The sequence below is a fragment of the Moschus berezovskii genome, chromosome 11, assembly GCF_049115385.1.
Source record: "Moschus berezovskii isolate FMDL1 chromosome 11, NW_MosBer_1.0, whole genome shotgun sequence".
Taxonomy (NCBI): Eukaryota; Metazoa; Chordata; class Mammalia; order Artiodactyla; family Moschidae; genus Moschus; species Moschus berezovskii.
Genome location: NC_142470.1, coordinates 34,879,681 through 34,896,005, shown reverse-complemented (window position 1 = coordinate 34,896,005; position 16,325 = coordinate 34,879,681). Strand labels below are relative to the sequence as shown.

General features: G+C 39.0%; 1 protein-coding gene across 2 annotated transcripts in view; it reads right to left on the bottom strand.

The window, feature by feature from the left end:
- The window catches only part of ZNF512 (zinc finger protein 512), a 29,541-nt gene that overhangs the window by 6,378 nt on the left and 6,838 nt on the right, over nt 1-16,325 (bottom strand). The window contains exons 3-13 of one of the 2 annotated variants that reach the window (XM_055400064.2): nt 13,900-14,087; nt 12,864-12,959; nt 12,488-12,571; nt 11,707-11,831; nt 11,107-11,193; nt 10,603-10,701; nt 9,846-10,013; nt 6,255-6,449; nt 3,043-3,144; nt 1,819-1,881; nt 201-299 (exon numbers count right to left, since the gene is read on the bottom strand). In XM_055400064.2, the coding sequence (XP_055256039.1) occupies nt 201-299; nt 1,819-1,881; nt 3,043-3,144; nt 6,255-6,449; nt 9,846-10,013; nt 10,603-10,701; nt 11,107-11,193; nt 11,707-11,831; nt 12,488-12,571; nt 12,864-12,959; nt 13,900-14,087 (1,306 nt within the window). The remainder of the gene's footprint in view (nt 1-200; nt 300-1,818; nt 1,882-3,042; nt 3,145-6,254; nt 6,450-9,845; nt 10,014-10,602; nt 10,702-11,106; nt 11,194-11,706; nt 11,832-12,487; nt 12,572-12,863; nt 12,960-13,899; nt 14,088-16,325) is intronic. The other variant, XM_055400065.2, reaches the window with a different exon arrangement.

The window sequence follows — 16,325 nt, the reverse complement described above, 5'->3', positions numbered from 1 at the left end:
AGGAAGCCCAAATGCTTTCATAGAAAAATACAAGTCTACATCTGATTTACAGAAGTCTTTTAACTCTAATGAGTCCAGTAGACCCTTTAGTTTTTCTTGACAGTCCCAGCCCACAGTAAGAGGCACAAAATCCACATGCCCTTGTGGCACAGTCATGGGGTCCACAAGATTATGAAGTTGTGAGAAAGAAGGAACCTCACCTCAGCGTGGACAGAGTTGATGTGATACTTGACACCACTCTCTGACACAAATTCTTTCTGACAGAGAAGACACTTGTATTTTCCAGCCACAAACGTTCCCTATTTTCAAGAAAGAAAAAAAGCATGACTGGTCAATTTAGGAACAAACAGTAACGTATGTACAGTAATTACAGTAGTGTACGCAATGTACAGTAATTACAGTAATGCATGTACAGTAATGTACGTATCTATGTATCTAAGTGTGTGTGTGTGTATACACACACACATATATATATATACACATACATATATTTACAATATTGAAAAAATACAATTTATTGTTTGAACTCAAATCACCACCCAGCACTTTAAGCCTATCCTGTCACACCTACAAATAATGGTTACAGCACAAGTAAACTGCTAATTCAGCAGATAAGCAAGTTAGTGCCAGCAGAGACCCTCCCTTCCTCAAAATACAGCGAAGACAACATGCTAGGTAAAAGTTAAAGTACACTATTACGTGTTAAATAGTTAATACTACCCTTCCAACAAGCCACATGTGCTACCTGGGCAATGGGTAGGGACTATTAGAGATGAAAAGAGAAAATATGACTTCAGCGAAGTGAAGAACAGCAACATATTTAGGAAAACTCATTTGGGTATAATATCACCATAATACATCTACTCTAATGCAATTCTATACCAAACACTGACCCCACTAAGCCCCCACCACAATCTGAAGTTCCCCGATTTTATTATGTAACATGTCGCATTCTTCTATTTTCCCTATGTCTTCCACTTCCTCCCAGGTTTCTCCCCCTAAATGATCAAACTCTTTAAGTTCAATGAGGGACCAACATGTAATTCTTCGCACTAGAATCAATCCACTGCTATAAAGAATGCCTTGGGAATCCAGAATTAGAAGAGCACCCTCCATAAGACCTAGCTGAATGACTCAAACCAGGATCAAGATGACAAACCCCTAAGCATTCCTGCACAGGTCTGGTTTGGGAGCCTACCACTCCCTTGTTGACTTAAGACTTCTCTCCCCTCCTGAAGCTTCAGGTTTCCATGGTATTCATCTTGCGTGAGCAGATACTGCTGAACAGGAACGGAAAGTGGCAGCAATCCCAGGGCTGATGGGCTATAGGGCCCCTCAGTCAACATGGAAAAGATTCAGTGAGGTGAATGGCTGTGAACCTGACATCCAGGGATCCCATCTCCCATCCCCAGAAGACAGTATAGTTCAGATGGCTCTGGAGATCTTCACCCATTTAGATAAAAACATGTTAAGTGATTCTAGGAAGCTGAAGGCCCAGTAAAGCAGGACAGGCCCAGTGTAGCATAGGCTCAGGTGGAAAAAGTTAAATCCCTGATAGGTACTGAGAACTATGTATTTTTCTCCAAATTTTTTCATTGATATGACTTATGGCTATTTTGGGCTATTCTGCATCTTTGGCATGCCCTGGTATCCCACCTAGTAACAGACTAAGAATTTCTGGGACACACAAAAAAACTAAACCCGTCTTTGAAGATAACAGACAACAGGATAACTAGCTGTTCACCGAATCTGAATTCTCTTCCATGTCAGACTATTTTAGAGGTCATGTTCAGATAAATAGTTCAGAATGTTACAAACCAATGTACAAGAGCCCAGGTGAGCTTTAAGACCAGATACACTACTGTAGACAGCCTCACAACCCTGTAAAAGAGAAGAAGAAAGCATGTGAAGATGACACCAAATAGCATCATTTTCTTAGCAATCTGGCCATTCACATTAACCCACTCTACCCTCAGGAGGAAGAGGTCAAATAAATTGCACCACAACCACACAGAAACATATGCAAGCCAGAGAACAAGAAGAGGTAGAAGAAAAAGAGATAAGCAAGTTGCTTGCTGCTGCTGCTGCTAAGTCACTTCAGTCGTGTCCGACTCTGTGTGACCCCATAGACGGAAGCCCGCCAGGCTCCCCCGTCCGTGGGATTCTCCAGGCAAGAACACTGGAGTGGGTTGCCATTTCCTTCTCCAATGTGTGAAAGTGAAAAGTGAAAGTGAAGCCGCTCAATCGTGTCCAACCCCCAGCGACCCCATGGACTGCAGCCTACCAGGCTGCTCCATCCATGGGATTTTCTAGGAAAGAGTACTGGAGTGGCTTGCTATTGCCTTCTCCGAAGCAAGCTGCTTAATAAAGCTTAAAACATTCTCTTCCCTGGTGCTTTTCTGATACTTAGAAAAACACAAAAAATTGTATGCTCAGGTTTTGCAAAAATCAACTTTCTCTAGTATAAATATCTCTCATACATCTACTCCTCCCCAAAGCACTGCATATACAATTGCAGTTGATTAATGATGGCAGGAAATTCTATGCCACTTTTCCAATCAGGAAATGAGTCATACACCCTCCCTTTGAAACTGTGATTCCTTTGACAAACAGCATGCTTTGAAAATGATGCTGAACAAATTCTGAAGCTAGGCCTAAGAGATTTGAGCTTTTGCTTTATGTTCTTGGAATATTCTTCTTGAGAATTCAGTCACCATGTATCCTGCTGGTAACCCAACTACAATGCAAGATAGAGAGGCCATATGGGCAGCCAATATCCCAGCTAAAGTGGCTGCTTAGAAGCCATTCAACACTCAGAACTTCCAGCTAAAAGCAACCCATAAATGATTCCAGCTGATGCCATGTATTAATACAACTGCCCTCTGAGTGTGGATAGAACTGGTGATTTACAGACCTGCTAATAAAATAATCAATGTTTTAACTCTTTAAGATTCACGTGCTTTGTCACAAAGGAATAAATAACTGAAACAACAGCAGATACTTGATCAACATTTAATGACTAGATGAATGAGAAAGAACCACCTGGTTAGGACACTGAATGCGATGATACTTCTTGATATCTGACTTCCATTTGTGTAGTACTTCTTGGCTGAAGGTCGGCAGCCCAGGGCGAGTATATTTTAACTATAAGACAGAAAACATTTTATTGGAGGAACTTAACTTTCAACCAAAATATCCCGTAAGTAAGAGAATTATGTGAACTCTTCAGGTCATGTAATTCTGGAGTTACAGAAGTATATTTTCATACACAAAAAACATGTAAGATCATTTTAAGTTCCTGAAACATATTATGTATGTTTCAAAACATTGCCTACAGTTTTGTCTTAAAACAGTTTGACTTTTAACAGAAGACAGGAGACTTTCAGATGTAACATTTCATCTAAAGTTGAAAATAAAAAAGCTAGTGACAGAGTATTACACAGTAAAAATATTTGTTACAAAAGAGAAAGCAATACAGATATGTCCTCTCTCTATATATGTATACATTATACTCAAGAAATATATATATTATATATTTAATAGAAATACATGTATATAGGTCAAAAGATAGAAATCAAAATGCTAACAGCAGTATTCTCTGGGTGCTAGAATTCTGAGTGATTTTTATTTTATTCCTGCTTATCTGCATTTATCATTTTTCTTCAATGAAATCATGTTCATTTCTGATATTCAAAAGATTCTAACACTAAAAAATTAAGGTTCAACCTGAAAGAATGTGAGAAGACTCAGAGAAGAGAACACCTATTATTTCCTTATACTACAAATTTAGATTTATTCCCAGCACTTTCTTTCACACGTTTTGACACCAGCTGGTCTCTTCTTACAACTGTAACTAGTTTCCAGTGACTTTTTCTTTTGATCGTGCTTTGAGCCATGTGGGATCTTATTTTCCCAACTAGGGATCAAACTCAACTCCCCTGTATTGGGAGCACAGAGTTTAACCACTGGACCACCAGAGAAGTCCTGTTAACTAGTTTCCAGAAAAAAGTTTTAACATCTGCAGTGACAGTTCTTACAAAGTTCACCGTTGGTTAACAGTTGGATTTCTGGTGAGTAAAGAATACCTTCTATTTGAAAAATGAAAGTATCTGAAAGGAAGCTGATTCTCTGAGATAGAAAGACAGAACCAAGTCTGTAGAGGTAATGGGGGAAGTAAGGAAGGTAAACTAAAGAACCTTTGATAAATCAGAGTACAGACCTGGTTGTTAATATTTGCTTTATGTATTTAACAAACAAAAATGGAGAAACTGACAGTAACACAATATCAGCATGGGATCTTAACACCCCATTTACATCAACAGACAGATCATCCAGACAGAAAATCAATAAGGAAAACTCACCTTAAATGACACATTATACCACAGGGACTTTATATATTAAATATATATATTCCATCCAAAAGCAACAGAATACACAGTATTTTTACGTTTCATGTATTTAACAGGTTTCCCCGATGGCTTAGCAGATAAAGAATCTGCCTGCAATGCAGGAGACGTGGGTTTGATCCCTGGATCAGGAAGATCCCCTGAAGGAGGAAATGGCAATCCAATCTAGTATTCCTGCCCGGAAAATCCCATGGACAGAGGAGCATGGTGGGCTACAGTCCAAAGGGTTGCAAACAGTCAGATACAACTGAGCATGAGCACCTTGAGTGAATATATATTTGTTATTGTTATGCCTTCTTGTTGGATTGATTCCTTTATCATTATGTCACGTACTTTTGTTTCTTTAAGTTCTATTTTGTCTGATATAAGTATTGAACAACTCTCTGTTTCCATTTGCATGGAATATCTTTTTTCATCCCCTTACTTTCAGTCAGTCAGATCTGAAATGAATCTCTCCTAGACAGCATATATACAGATCTTATTTTCATATCCATTCAGTCACTTTGTCTTTTGATTGGAATATTTAGTCCATTTACATCTAAAGTAATTATTGACAGATAGTTCTTACGGTGTTTAGTTAACTGTTCTCCCGTTATCTATTCTTCTTTGTTCTTTTTTCTTCTTTTGTTCTCTTCCCTTGTGATTTGATGACTATATTTAGTGACAGTTTTGGATTCCTTTCTCTTTTTTCATGTTTATCTATTGCAAATTTTTGGTTTGTGGTTACCAAGAGGTTTACATACAGCAGCCCTTGGAAGTGAAAGTGTTAGCTGCTCAGTCGTGTCTGACTCTTAGGACCCCATGGACTATTGCAAGCCAGGATCCTCTGTTCATGGAATTCTCCAGGAAAGAATACTGGAGTGTGTAGCCATTCTGTTCTCCAGGGGCTATTCCCAACCCAGAAATCAAGCCCAGGTCTTTCCTGCACTTCAGGCAGATTCTTTATCATCTGAGCCACCAGAGGAAACCCAACAGCAAGCCACATATAAATATATACTTGCTGTTCTCTTGAGTTTGAAGACATTCTAACAACCCTGCATTTTATTCTACCCCCATCAAACGTTTTAGACATATTCTACATCTTTTTGTTTTCTATATCCCTAAGTCCCTTTAACATTTCTTACAAAGCTGATTTAGTAAAATTCCTGTAGCTTTTACTTGTCTTGTAAAATCTTTTCTCTTTCCTTCAAATCTGAATGACAGCCTTGCTGGGTAGGGTACTTGGTTGTAGGTTTTTTCACGGTTTTAAATATATTATGTCACCCCCTTCTGGCCTGCAAAGTTTCTGCTAAAAAGTCAACTGATAGTCCTGTGGGAGTTCTCTTGTACATATCCAGTTGTTTTGCTGCTTTTAAGATTTTTTTTCCTTTCATTTTTGGACTCACTATCCCCAGTCAGTGCAACTCCATTTATAGTATATAAAATGGTGTTTTGCGTAAGCTTTTATTTGGGAAAAGAAAGTAGGTAGGAAGAGGAGGTCTACTGCTATAAAAACAAACTGAAACAAATAAGAGGAGTTCTTACCTAAACTAAATATTAAACTACTACCTATGAACTAACCAAGTAAAAACACACTGGGCAAAGACCAAACAAAAATCTGGGAATTCACGTTCCCTTGGAAGTAGTCTAAAATTAAGAGAGCTCCTTAAAGAACTTCTGAAAAAGACTGTCACTCTAGGACCTACATGAATTCAAACACTGAAGCTGGATTATATGTACTCCATCTCTGAAGATAAAGGAGCAAAATACTGTTTGTCATGTAATTACTCTAATGTGTTTACCTTTCTGCATGTAGTAAGCACAATTTTAGATGTAACAGTTCAAAATTAATACAAGTTTCTGCCTCACCTTCCGATCATCAGGTACCAGATCCTGAAGCACCTTTCTCTTAGGCCACTCCTTGGCCAGTTCAGCAGAGGCCAGTTCCTGTAGGTGGTATACAGCTATCTTGGCAGAACGCCTTTGAACTCGGCCTCCACTCTTTGACTCCAAGCTCATGTCCTTCAAGCACTCTGGCTGTCCTGACTCTGGAAAGAAGGATATCTGCAAGAATAAGACATAGTAAAACACAGGCCTGAGAAATGGTTTCCATTAGAGCCAGTGATTAAAGGCTGTCCTTCCTGCCCTAAAAATCTAGCTTCGTAACCACTAGTATCAAGCTCCACCATCTTACTACACATTTTACTGATAAAAAAGCTTCTTAGCAGGATAAAATCTGTTGTGTTGTAACAAGTGGTTATAAGTCAAGACATACCCATATAGAAAGAAATAAACATGCATCATAGCCCTAGCTATAAACCATAAAAAGTATAAAAATTCTAGGAAAAACCTAGGGAGAACATTCTTATGATCCTGGGCATGATGGGTTCTGATGTGTCCACTTCATTAGGCTGCTGTCATCAGTTAATCAATCAAACATTAATCTAGGTTTAATTTTAAGGTAAATCTAATTCGTGTCCACAGTCAGCTGACTTTAAGTAAGACAGGTTTAACAGAAAAAAAGAGACAGGAAAGATTCCCAAGGTGAGAGAGACTCAATACTGTTGCTGACTCAAACATGAATGGTTCCATGAGCCAAAGGTTGCAGGTGGCCTTCAGAAGCTGAGCACATCTCCCATCAAGCAAAGAAATAAGGTCCTATACCTGCATGGAACTGAATTCTTGATTGAGCTTAATGAGCCTGCAAACAGATCTGCCCCTCAAGCCTCCATAAAGGAACAGTCCTACTAACACTTTGAGTCCAGTCTGATGAGGTTCTACGCAAGGGAACCAGCTGAGCCTGGACTTCTGGCCTAATAAACTATGAGATAATACACTTATGTTGTTTGAGCCATTAAATTTATGATGATTGTTTTAATGCAGCAAAAGAAAATTATACATCATACTGAGCAAAGATATCTTAGCTATAACAACAAAAGCATTATCCATGAAGGGAGAAAAAGACAAACTGAACTTTACGAAAATTAAGAATTCTGCCCTTTGAAAAACACTATAAAAAATGCAAAGACAAACTAAGACCAGAAGAAAATATCTGTAAAACATGTATCTGCTTAAAGATTTGTATCCAGAATATATAAAAAAAAATTCAAAATATATTTAAAACTTAATGAAAGTGAAAGTTGCTCAACTGTGTCCGACTCTTTGTGACCCCATAGACTATACAGTCCATGGAATTCTCCAGGCCAGAATACTGGAGTGGGTAGCTTATCCCTTCTCCAGCAGATCTTCCTGACCCAGGAATCGAACTGGGGTTGCCTGTATAGCAGGTGGATTCTTTACCAACTGAGCTATCAGGGAAGCCAGGCAAGAATACTGGAGTGGGTTGCCATGTCCTCTCCTCTAGGGGATCTTTCCAATGCAGGGATCAAAGGATTCTTTACCTTCTGAGCCACCATGGAAGCCCTAAAACTTATTAGTAAAACAACAAATACTCCAACAATAAAATGAACAAAGGATTTCAACAGACTCTTCACTAAAGAAGAAATTTCACTAAAGACTGACATTGCCAATAAGCACATGAAAAGACAGTCAACATCACTAGTCATTCAGTTCAGTTCAGTCGCTCAGTCATGTCTGACTCTTTGTGACCCCATGAATCACAGCATGCCAGGCCTCCCTGTCCATCACCAAATCCCGGAGTTCACTCAAACTCATGTCCATCGAGTTGGTGATGCCATCCAGCCATCTCATTCTCTGCCGTCCCCTTCTTCTCCTGCCCCCAATCCTTCCCAGCATCAGAGTCTCTTCCAGTGAGTCAACTCGTCGCATGAGGTGGCCAAAGTACTGGAGTTTCAGCTTTAGCATCAGTCCTTCCAATGAACACCCAGGATTGATCTCCTTTAGAATGGACTGGTTGGATCTCCTTGCAGTCCAAGGGACTCTCAAGAGTCTTCTCCAGCACCACAGTTCAAAAGCATCAATTCTTTGGCAATCAGCCTTCTTCACAGTCCAACTCTCACATCCATACATGACCACAGGAAAAACCATAGCCTTGACTAGACTGACCTTTGTTGGCAAAGTAATGTCTCTGCTTTTTAATATACTATCTAGGTTGGTCATAACTCCTTGGTTCCTACCAAGGAGTAAGCGTCTTTTAATTTCCTGGCTGCAATCAGTATCCACAGTGATTTTGGAGCCCCAAAAAATAAAGTCTGACACGGTTTCCACTGTTTTCCCATCTATTTCCCATGAAGTGATGGGCCCAGATGCCATGATCTTTGTTTTCTGAATGTTGAGCTTCAAGCCAACCTTTTCACTCTCCTCTTTCACTTTCATCAAGAGGCTTTTGAGTTTCTCTTCACTTTCTGCCGCTAGTCATTAGGGAAGTGCAAATTTAAAACAGCAGTAAAATACCACTACATACCTATTAGAATGGATTTCAAAAATGAACCTGACAATAGCCAAGAGTTGAGAAACATGCAAAGCAACTAAAATTCTCATACGCTGCTGGTGACAAAATGGCTCAGCTGCTTTGGAAAAGTTTGGCCGTTTCTTATAAAGGTAAACATACATTTATCATATGACCTAGCAATCCCATTCCTAAGCACTTATTTACCCAAGAGAAATTAAAACTTATTTTCATACAAAAACCTTTATGTAAATATTTACAGCAGCTTATTCCTAACTGCCAAAAACTAGAAACAACGCACATGCTCTTCAACTGGTGAATGGATAAACAACTTGTGAAACATCCTAGACAGAATGGAATCCTAGACAGAAACAAATGATATATGTAAGACATGGACAAGTTTCAAATGTATTATGCTTAGTGGAAGAAGTCAGACTCAAAAAGGTACATACTGTACAACTTCATTTATACAACATTCCAAAAAAGGCAAAACTGTAAGGACATGAAATATATCAGTGGTCAGCCAGCTGGGAGTGGGAAGAACAACTCACTACAAAGGGACACAAAAGAATCTGGGGGGGAATGATTAAATTGTTCTATATCTTGATTGTGGTAGTAGTTATATATGTTTTTCTCAAAATTCTTATAATGTACACTAAAAAGGGTGAATATTAATGACCATATCTAAACTATACCTTGAAACTTAGTGCTAAAAAGAAACATGAGGTGGGGGAGCCTAGAAATGTAATGAGGAAAAGAAAAAGTCAGGACAAGAAAACTGGAATAGAGGGACCAAACCAGCTGGATAGAGTCCCATAAAATTTCTAGCTAAGAGAGAATGCCTTGTGATTTAAAAATATAGTATTAAGTTTACTTCGATCCAGACTATACAATAAACTTTGATTTCTCTAACCTAATTAGTGATCAAACAGCAGAAAGAAGAGCACAAGAAACAAGGAAAAAGAAAACAAAAACATTCAGAATAAAAGGAACTACAAATGAGGAACCAAGGATGTACGGAAGATGGAGCAGCAAAGCAGTCACCACAGAAGAGACCCCTGAATAGGATCTGGAAAGTAATCAGTACTCACAGGACCATGCTCTGACCTCAGGTGATACGCAAGTCCAGCCTTTGATCTATACGGTTTTCCACAGTGGTGACATTTCAGGGTCATCTTCTCCAGCTCAGCAGCCCCTTTGCCACATTTTCTCACATGGTACAGATATCCCATGATGCTGGTGAAGCTACTAGAGCAACTCTGAACACAGGAGAAAGGCCTATATTTTAATCTTACATATTTTGATATGACCTCTAATTTCTAAAGAGCCAAATCACACAACTAGACCCTCTGATATTACTAGACCCTCTCCAACCTTTCCCATTGTCACTACCCTTCCTTTTCCCTGGCCCAACTGCTATCCTTTCTAACACCAAGCAGGAAATTCAACCAATTTAGTAAGCATTCAACAAACTAGAACTGTATACCTCCTCTGTGTCAGAGCTTCCTCCTTGATCTATGATCGAACTCCATCCCAATACCAAATACCCAGCAATATCAAAGTTCCTCACATGAGGTTACTACGATCCTCTTTATCACACAAAAGAAAGGATGACAAAGAAACTCCTTCAAACAAAGGGAAAAGGGAGAAGCACACATTTCTGGAGATGAGAAAGAAAATAAAGAACTGTTAATGAGTTCGGGAGACCTTGAAAATCAGAAGTCACTCTGATGCTGGAAAATGACACAAAACCAGGTCTGTAAGGGAGGAGGAGACATGGGAGCAAGTAACAGAAAGACATTGACCTGAGGATCCAGGCAGATGGAGTTACTGTCTTTGGGCTCTTACCTCACGCATGCATCTCAGCTTTCCCAGTCTCTTGAGAACTGTTCGGAGACGTTCCCTCTCACTTGGCTCATCTATTTCATCTCCAGCCTTTAAAATGGGCTAGAAAACAGAGAAACAAACAGAAAAATGATTCACAGAAAAAAATTCCATGAGGAGAATCAAGGACTGGACTAAAACCTAAGCTGATGATCACGAAATTTAAGTTATCTGACTCCTGGCTTTCTTTATCTTCTCATAAACAGTGAAGTGAATGTAAAGGAACTAAGAGTTCAAAGCCTCTACCTCCCAGGATATGAACCTTTGGGCTAACCTAAACACACAAATACCTCAAATACTTCCATATCCACCTTTCACTGTGTGTAACTCTTCTATCAAAATGATCTCTTCTTCCTTTCACCCCTATGAAATCCTAGAGCTTTAGCCATCTCCACTGAGGTATCTACACTCATCCAAGTAAAGACATCCAAATATCACATGTTCACCAAGGACAGAAGACACTCTTACCAAGCTATTATGATTTGCCATGACGTGATACTTCATCCCTGCTAGTGAACGAAGCTGTTTCCCACAATGATGACAAGTAAACATTTCCTACAAGGGAAAAATGCTGCTCAGTGCCAAACTGTTCAACAAAGAAACAGAATGTCACAAAGTCCTATGCAAATGCTCTCATCTGTATCTTCATTTCCTAAATTATACAATAATAACGAAACTCAAAGTCCCCCAAATTCACTTTCATGTCCTCAAGGGCAAAAAGGTAAAGGCTACGCATTTTTAAAATAATAAGAACTACCATTTACTGAGTGCCAGTATTTGTCAAGAAATGGGACAGGCACTTAGCATAAAGTATTTCTTTTTTATCCTCATGGGTTACACAGGTAGTAATAATTGCTACTTTATATGTGAAAATTGAGGTCCACAAATGAAAAGCTAAATGACCCAACAAATAAGCTGCTGAATGACGATTCAAACCAAAGTCTGTCAGACTCTTATGACACAATGCTGCCTCTTCTCCACAATAATCAGCATATCCAACGCAGTGCCGGAGGTTTCAAGTTTGGGTAAAAATTCATAAGAGTTACGAAAGGCCACAAATTATCTAACCTGTTTGCAGTTTTCCATGTGTTTCTTTAAGCCCTCTATGGTCTTTCTCCCCACTGCCTGGCAGGTAGGACAGGAGACACTGCCTTTATCCACAATTTCTAAGTACCACTGCTCCTCTAAACTGCCTACAAAGGAGAGAAAGGAACACTTACAATTTGCGGTATTCTCCAGAAACAAAACGCACAATCTCAGACTTTAGGAAAGTATCATAAACCGGCTTTTTCACTTCCTGGGGGAAAGACTCTTGCTGTATATAACTTCTAGAAATAATTTTTTTCAGACAGTGAAGAGTTTCTGAAACTCCTACTCAATTCCCATGACAAAAACCATCCAAGAACCACTCCCAAGCCCAGTGGCTTACAGGAAAGGACAATAATTTTTTTCCCCAGTTTTACTGACCTATAAGTGACAATGAGTAACATTTTTCATAGCAGTATGTAAGAATGGGATATGTAACTGAGATATGTAACAACCAGTTTGCTAAGTGTTCGTATGTGCCAGAGATTGGTGAATGTTTTTATCCCATTTAATTTTCACAACAATTCTGACTGCTTTATTATTCCTATTTAGAGACAAGGAAACTGAAGTTTGCAGAAATTAAGAGGCAGGTCAAAGAATTAACGAAAAGCCAAAACTTGAACAAACATAACTTATCTTCAAACCTATATCCTTAATAAGTGCCTCCTAAAGAAATGCTTTGGTACATCATTCCTTTACCAACAGCAACAACAAAAAAGACAGAATGAGAGAACTAGATCTCACAAAGCTTCCGAAAGCATACCTGCTGCATAAGCTGGTGGTTCCTTCCGAATACGGCGAGTCTGGGCTTTGGGATTAGGCTGAGCTTTAGGCCGCTGCTTCCTCCCTGACGCAAAACAGAAACTTGAAGCCTGACACATCACCTCTGCTGATCCTACGCTACCACCAAAATCTCTTCCCTCCTCAACACGCTGTGCCCCACTCCCTCAACCAACTGACTCCCTTAAGTCAAGAGAGAAGAAAAGGGTAAAAAATAAGGCAGGTTGGAGGCCATTCCTTGCCAAAAAAATTCAAAGGGCTTAAAAGTGCGTAAGGGCCAAAACCTAAGGTTCCTTTCACCTTCAAAGAACAAAATCTAGGCACCCAAGGAAAAAGAATTAGCACAGTTACTCCCTTACCATAAAGCTTATGCTTCTTCTGAGGAAATTCTCGATAGTCTTCATCTTCTTCCTGCCTGGGTTTCCTTTTTCCTTTGGTTGACACTCCACCTGACCCTGAAATAACACAAGAAAACAAAACAAAATCTTAGTATGGTTTATATGTGAATATCTGGGCCTGCCTCTATATCATCTATCACAAGATCATGAAAGGAAAAAGATCATCAGCGAGCGAGGCCTCAAGAAGTGTTGATAAGTTATTTAGGGAAGTTGATTTAACTTTCCATTAATTGACTCAACCTCCCCTTTTCCTTCTGTACTGTTCTCCATTTCAAGTGATTAATTGTTCCTTGTGAATAATAAGGTCCTTTAGGCAGTATGATTTGTTTGATCCTGATTTGAGGCTAACTGTCCAAGAAAAGGGCTCCTAAGAACCTTCAGACTATAACCACTAAGAAAATTCTACTTAGAATAGCCCTTTTACCACCAGCCCCTAAAACCTTCAACAGAGGATCACACTAGAACAATGGAAAAAAAGTTCAATTCATATGAAAAGGAAAGGTGATACCAGTATAGCCTAGAGAAATAAGATCTGCAGACTTTCACTCAGTTAAACAGAGGAACAGCTCATGAAACTAATAGTATGTGACAGCCTAACACCTTAAAAAATTTCAAGGGAGTTCCCTGGCTGTCCAGTGGTTAGGACTCAGTGCTTTCACTGCTGGGTCCTGGGTTTAATCCCGTGTTGGGGAAATAAGATCCCAAAAGCTGCATAGCACAGCCAAAAAAAAAAAAATCAATCACTAATAAGAAACACATATGTGGTACTTAATACTTTAAGTCATTTACAATAGCTACCTCGAAATACTGCAGAAAGAAACGGCAACCCACTCCAATATTCTTGCCTGGGAAATCCCATGGACAGAGGAGCCTGGTTTACAATCCATAGGGTCATAAAGAGTCAGACATGATTTAGCAACTAAACCACCACCTCAAAATATAAGTAGAGAGTTCTCTGTCTTTGGAATAAGATAGAATAAGATAATAATACTGATACCTTCTACATGGGAAGCAGCAGCTGACTTGATCCTTCTCATCTTCATCCAGTAGGTAGATTTTCGGAAAGATGCTGGAAAATCACTCACAGGTTCACATGAAGAAGCAGATGATGAGCCACTTAAGGAGTCATCGTGAGGGATAGTGTACTGGAAACTATTATCCTTTATGGAGCATTGCGTCCTGCTACTAACATGACACAAAGAGAAATACCACAAAGGAGGGTCTGGGATAAAGTTCCTATTAATTATATTATATCCTAAGACGATAACCAAGTTGGTTACCTGTGCAAAAAAACTAAAAAGCCTGATAATAAAAACAATTTAGATTGTAATTTTCTAACAATTAAAATAGTTGACCTGATACAATACATAAAATTGTTATACTTTGCTGTAATCAGAAAGAATAAGCACTCTCCATAAATGATCACTTTATAGCCAAAATAGGTATTCTTTCCTAAATTCATCAAAGAAAAGAAAGTAGTAAAAGTAACAGGGTGTTGGATGACCCTTCAGAAGATCCCCTGATCTATAGAAAGGTATATCCAGGCTTCTCTATTTCTCTGGCAGAGGGAGAGTAACCAAATAGTACCCCTGAGAATAAAGAAGAAAAAGAAGTTTGTAGGCTCTAGTCTGATCCATCTTCCTTTTCCCTTAGCCTCGGCCCTAAACCTTGATGTCAGGGCACCCTGTCTTACTTAAGCAACATGATACTTAGATTTCATAGCTAAAGGAAGGGTGCTATCTTATCTGAGTTACACTGGCCAGAAATCTGGTATACAGCTAGATCCAAATTTCGAAATCTAAGACTAGTCACTTATGTAGTTAACAAACATTACTGAGCACCAACACAGTATCTTCTAGGTGGCTCAAAGTGTGGTAGAGTAGCAGTTCTCAAACTGTCCTCCAGAATCTCTCAGACATCCCCTTTCCAACCAACTGTGTGAGACCTGCCTTAGATTTATGGTTTAGAAAGGCCACTCGGATGCTGTATGAAAAATGACACACAGAGGATGAGTGAATGAAAAGAGAAGAGTTAGCAGTTTGTTGCAACAGTATGGGTAAGAAATGACGAAAATTTAACCTTGAACTTGAACTAAAGTTTCGCAGTAGAGATGACAAACCAACAAACTCAAGACAATACTTTAGAGGTAGAGCTGGTAAGAATTACACATAGAGGTTTGCAGTAGCAGGGAGTTAGAAGTAACACGGGTGACCATTCTTAGGGGAAAAAAAAGTAAAATGTGATACATGCTTACTACAGAATACTATGTAGCTGTCAGAAGCAATAAACCATCTTTACACATCTACAAACATAACTAAAAAGCATATTGTGGAATGAAAAAAAGAAACAACAAGATCGATAGTACAATGTCAATTCAGTAAACTAACAAATACACAAATAGCGCTATTTTACAAGGACTCAACTATCTAAGGACAAATATCAAACTTGTTAGTATGGCTGTCTCTGGGAGGAAGGGGACAGACATGGGGATTGGAAAAACAGAAAAACAGGGGCTTACAATGTCAGTATGCTACAAAAAAGGAAAAATGATTGTCAGCTCTCTGTAAATGAGGTCCAATAATACAGCTTTAATATAGAAATGTCCTGCTTTTGCATGGTGGCCTACGCCCACTACAGCCCATTCTTCCTGCTGATTACAACTAAAAAGTCTGGACCTCAAAAAGTAAACAAAAGCAGGTAGATTGTGCAGAAGAGTTAAAACTGGTAGAAGTGAGTTACACAGGGTATGCTTCCAGTTTTTTCCCCTCTCACAAGTGGCTTTGCAATATGATGGGCTCCACCTGCAGACCGGCATGGACAGCTTAAATTCCAGTAGAAACTTTTTGGCCTTAGAATCCATGAAAAGGGGTCTCTATATACTAGAGAATGTGAGTGAATCACGGAGTAAAGGCAGGCAAAGAAGGCAATCACATAATTCTGTGTACAAATCCACACAAATCACTGCTTAACCTGAGCTATGTATGTATGGAACATAGTCAAACCAACTTAGCAAAGGCTTTGAAAAGTGTAATAAGATTTGAACAAAGCACACAAGTCTCAGACTAACCCCTGAGTTATCAGTGTGAAACAGATCCAAACCAATGTATTAAAAGATTGGAAAACTGAAAACAGGATTTGAAAAAACCTGAAAAAGTCTAAAACTAACCCCTAAGCTCTAAACCATCATAAAAAAGACTCAAAGAAAGGAACTAATAATGAACCAATGCCTTCAGAAGCAGGACAGAGTTTATGGTCTGAACCTAAACAGAAATAAAAACAGCAACAATCCCCAGAAGATTCTAAAAAGACCCACAGTCTACACTAATAACATTCACAATCTTGAGAATAAAAATCCAAAATTATGCAGCATACAAACAACAAGTAAAATACAAACTATTCTTAAAGGACAGATGATAAACAGAT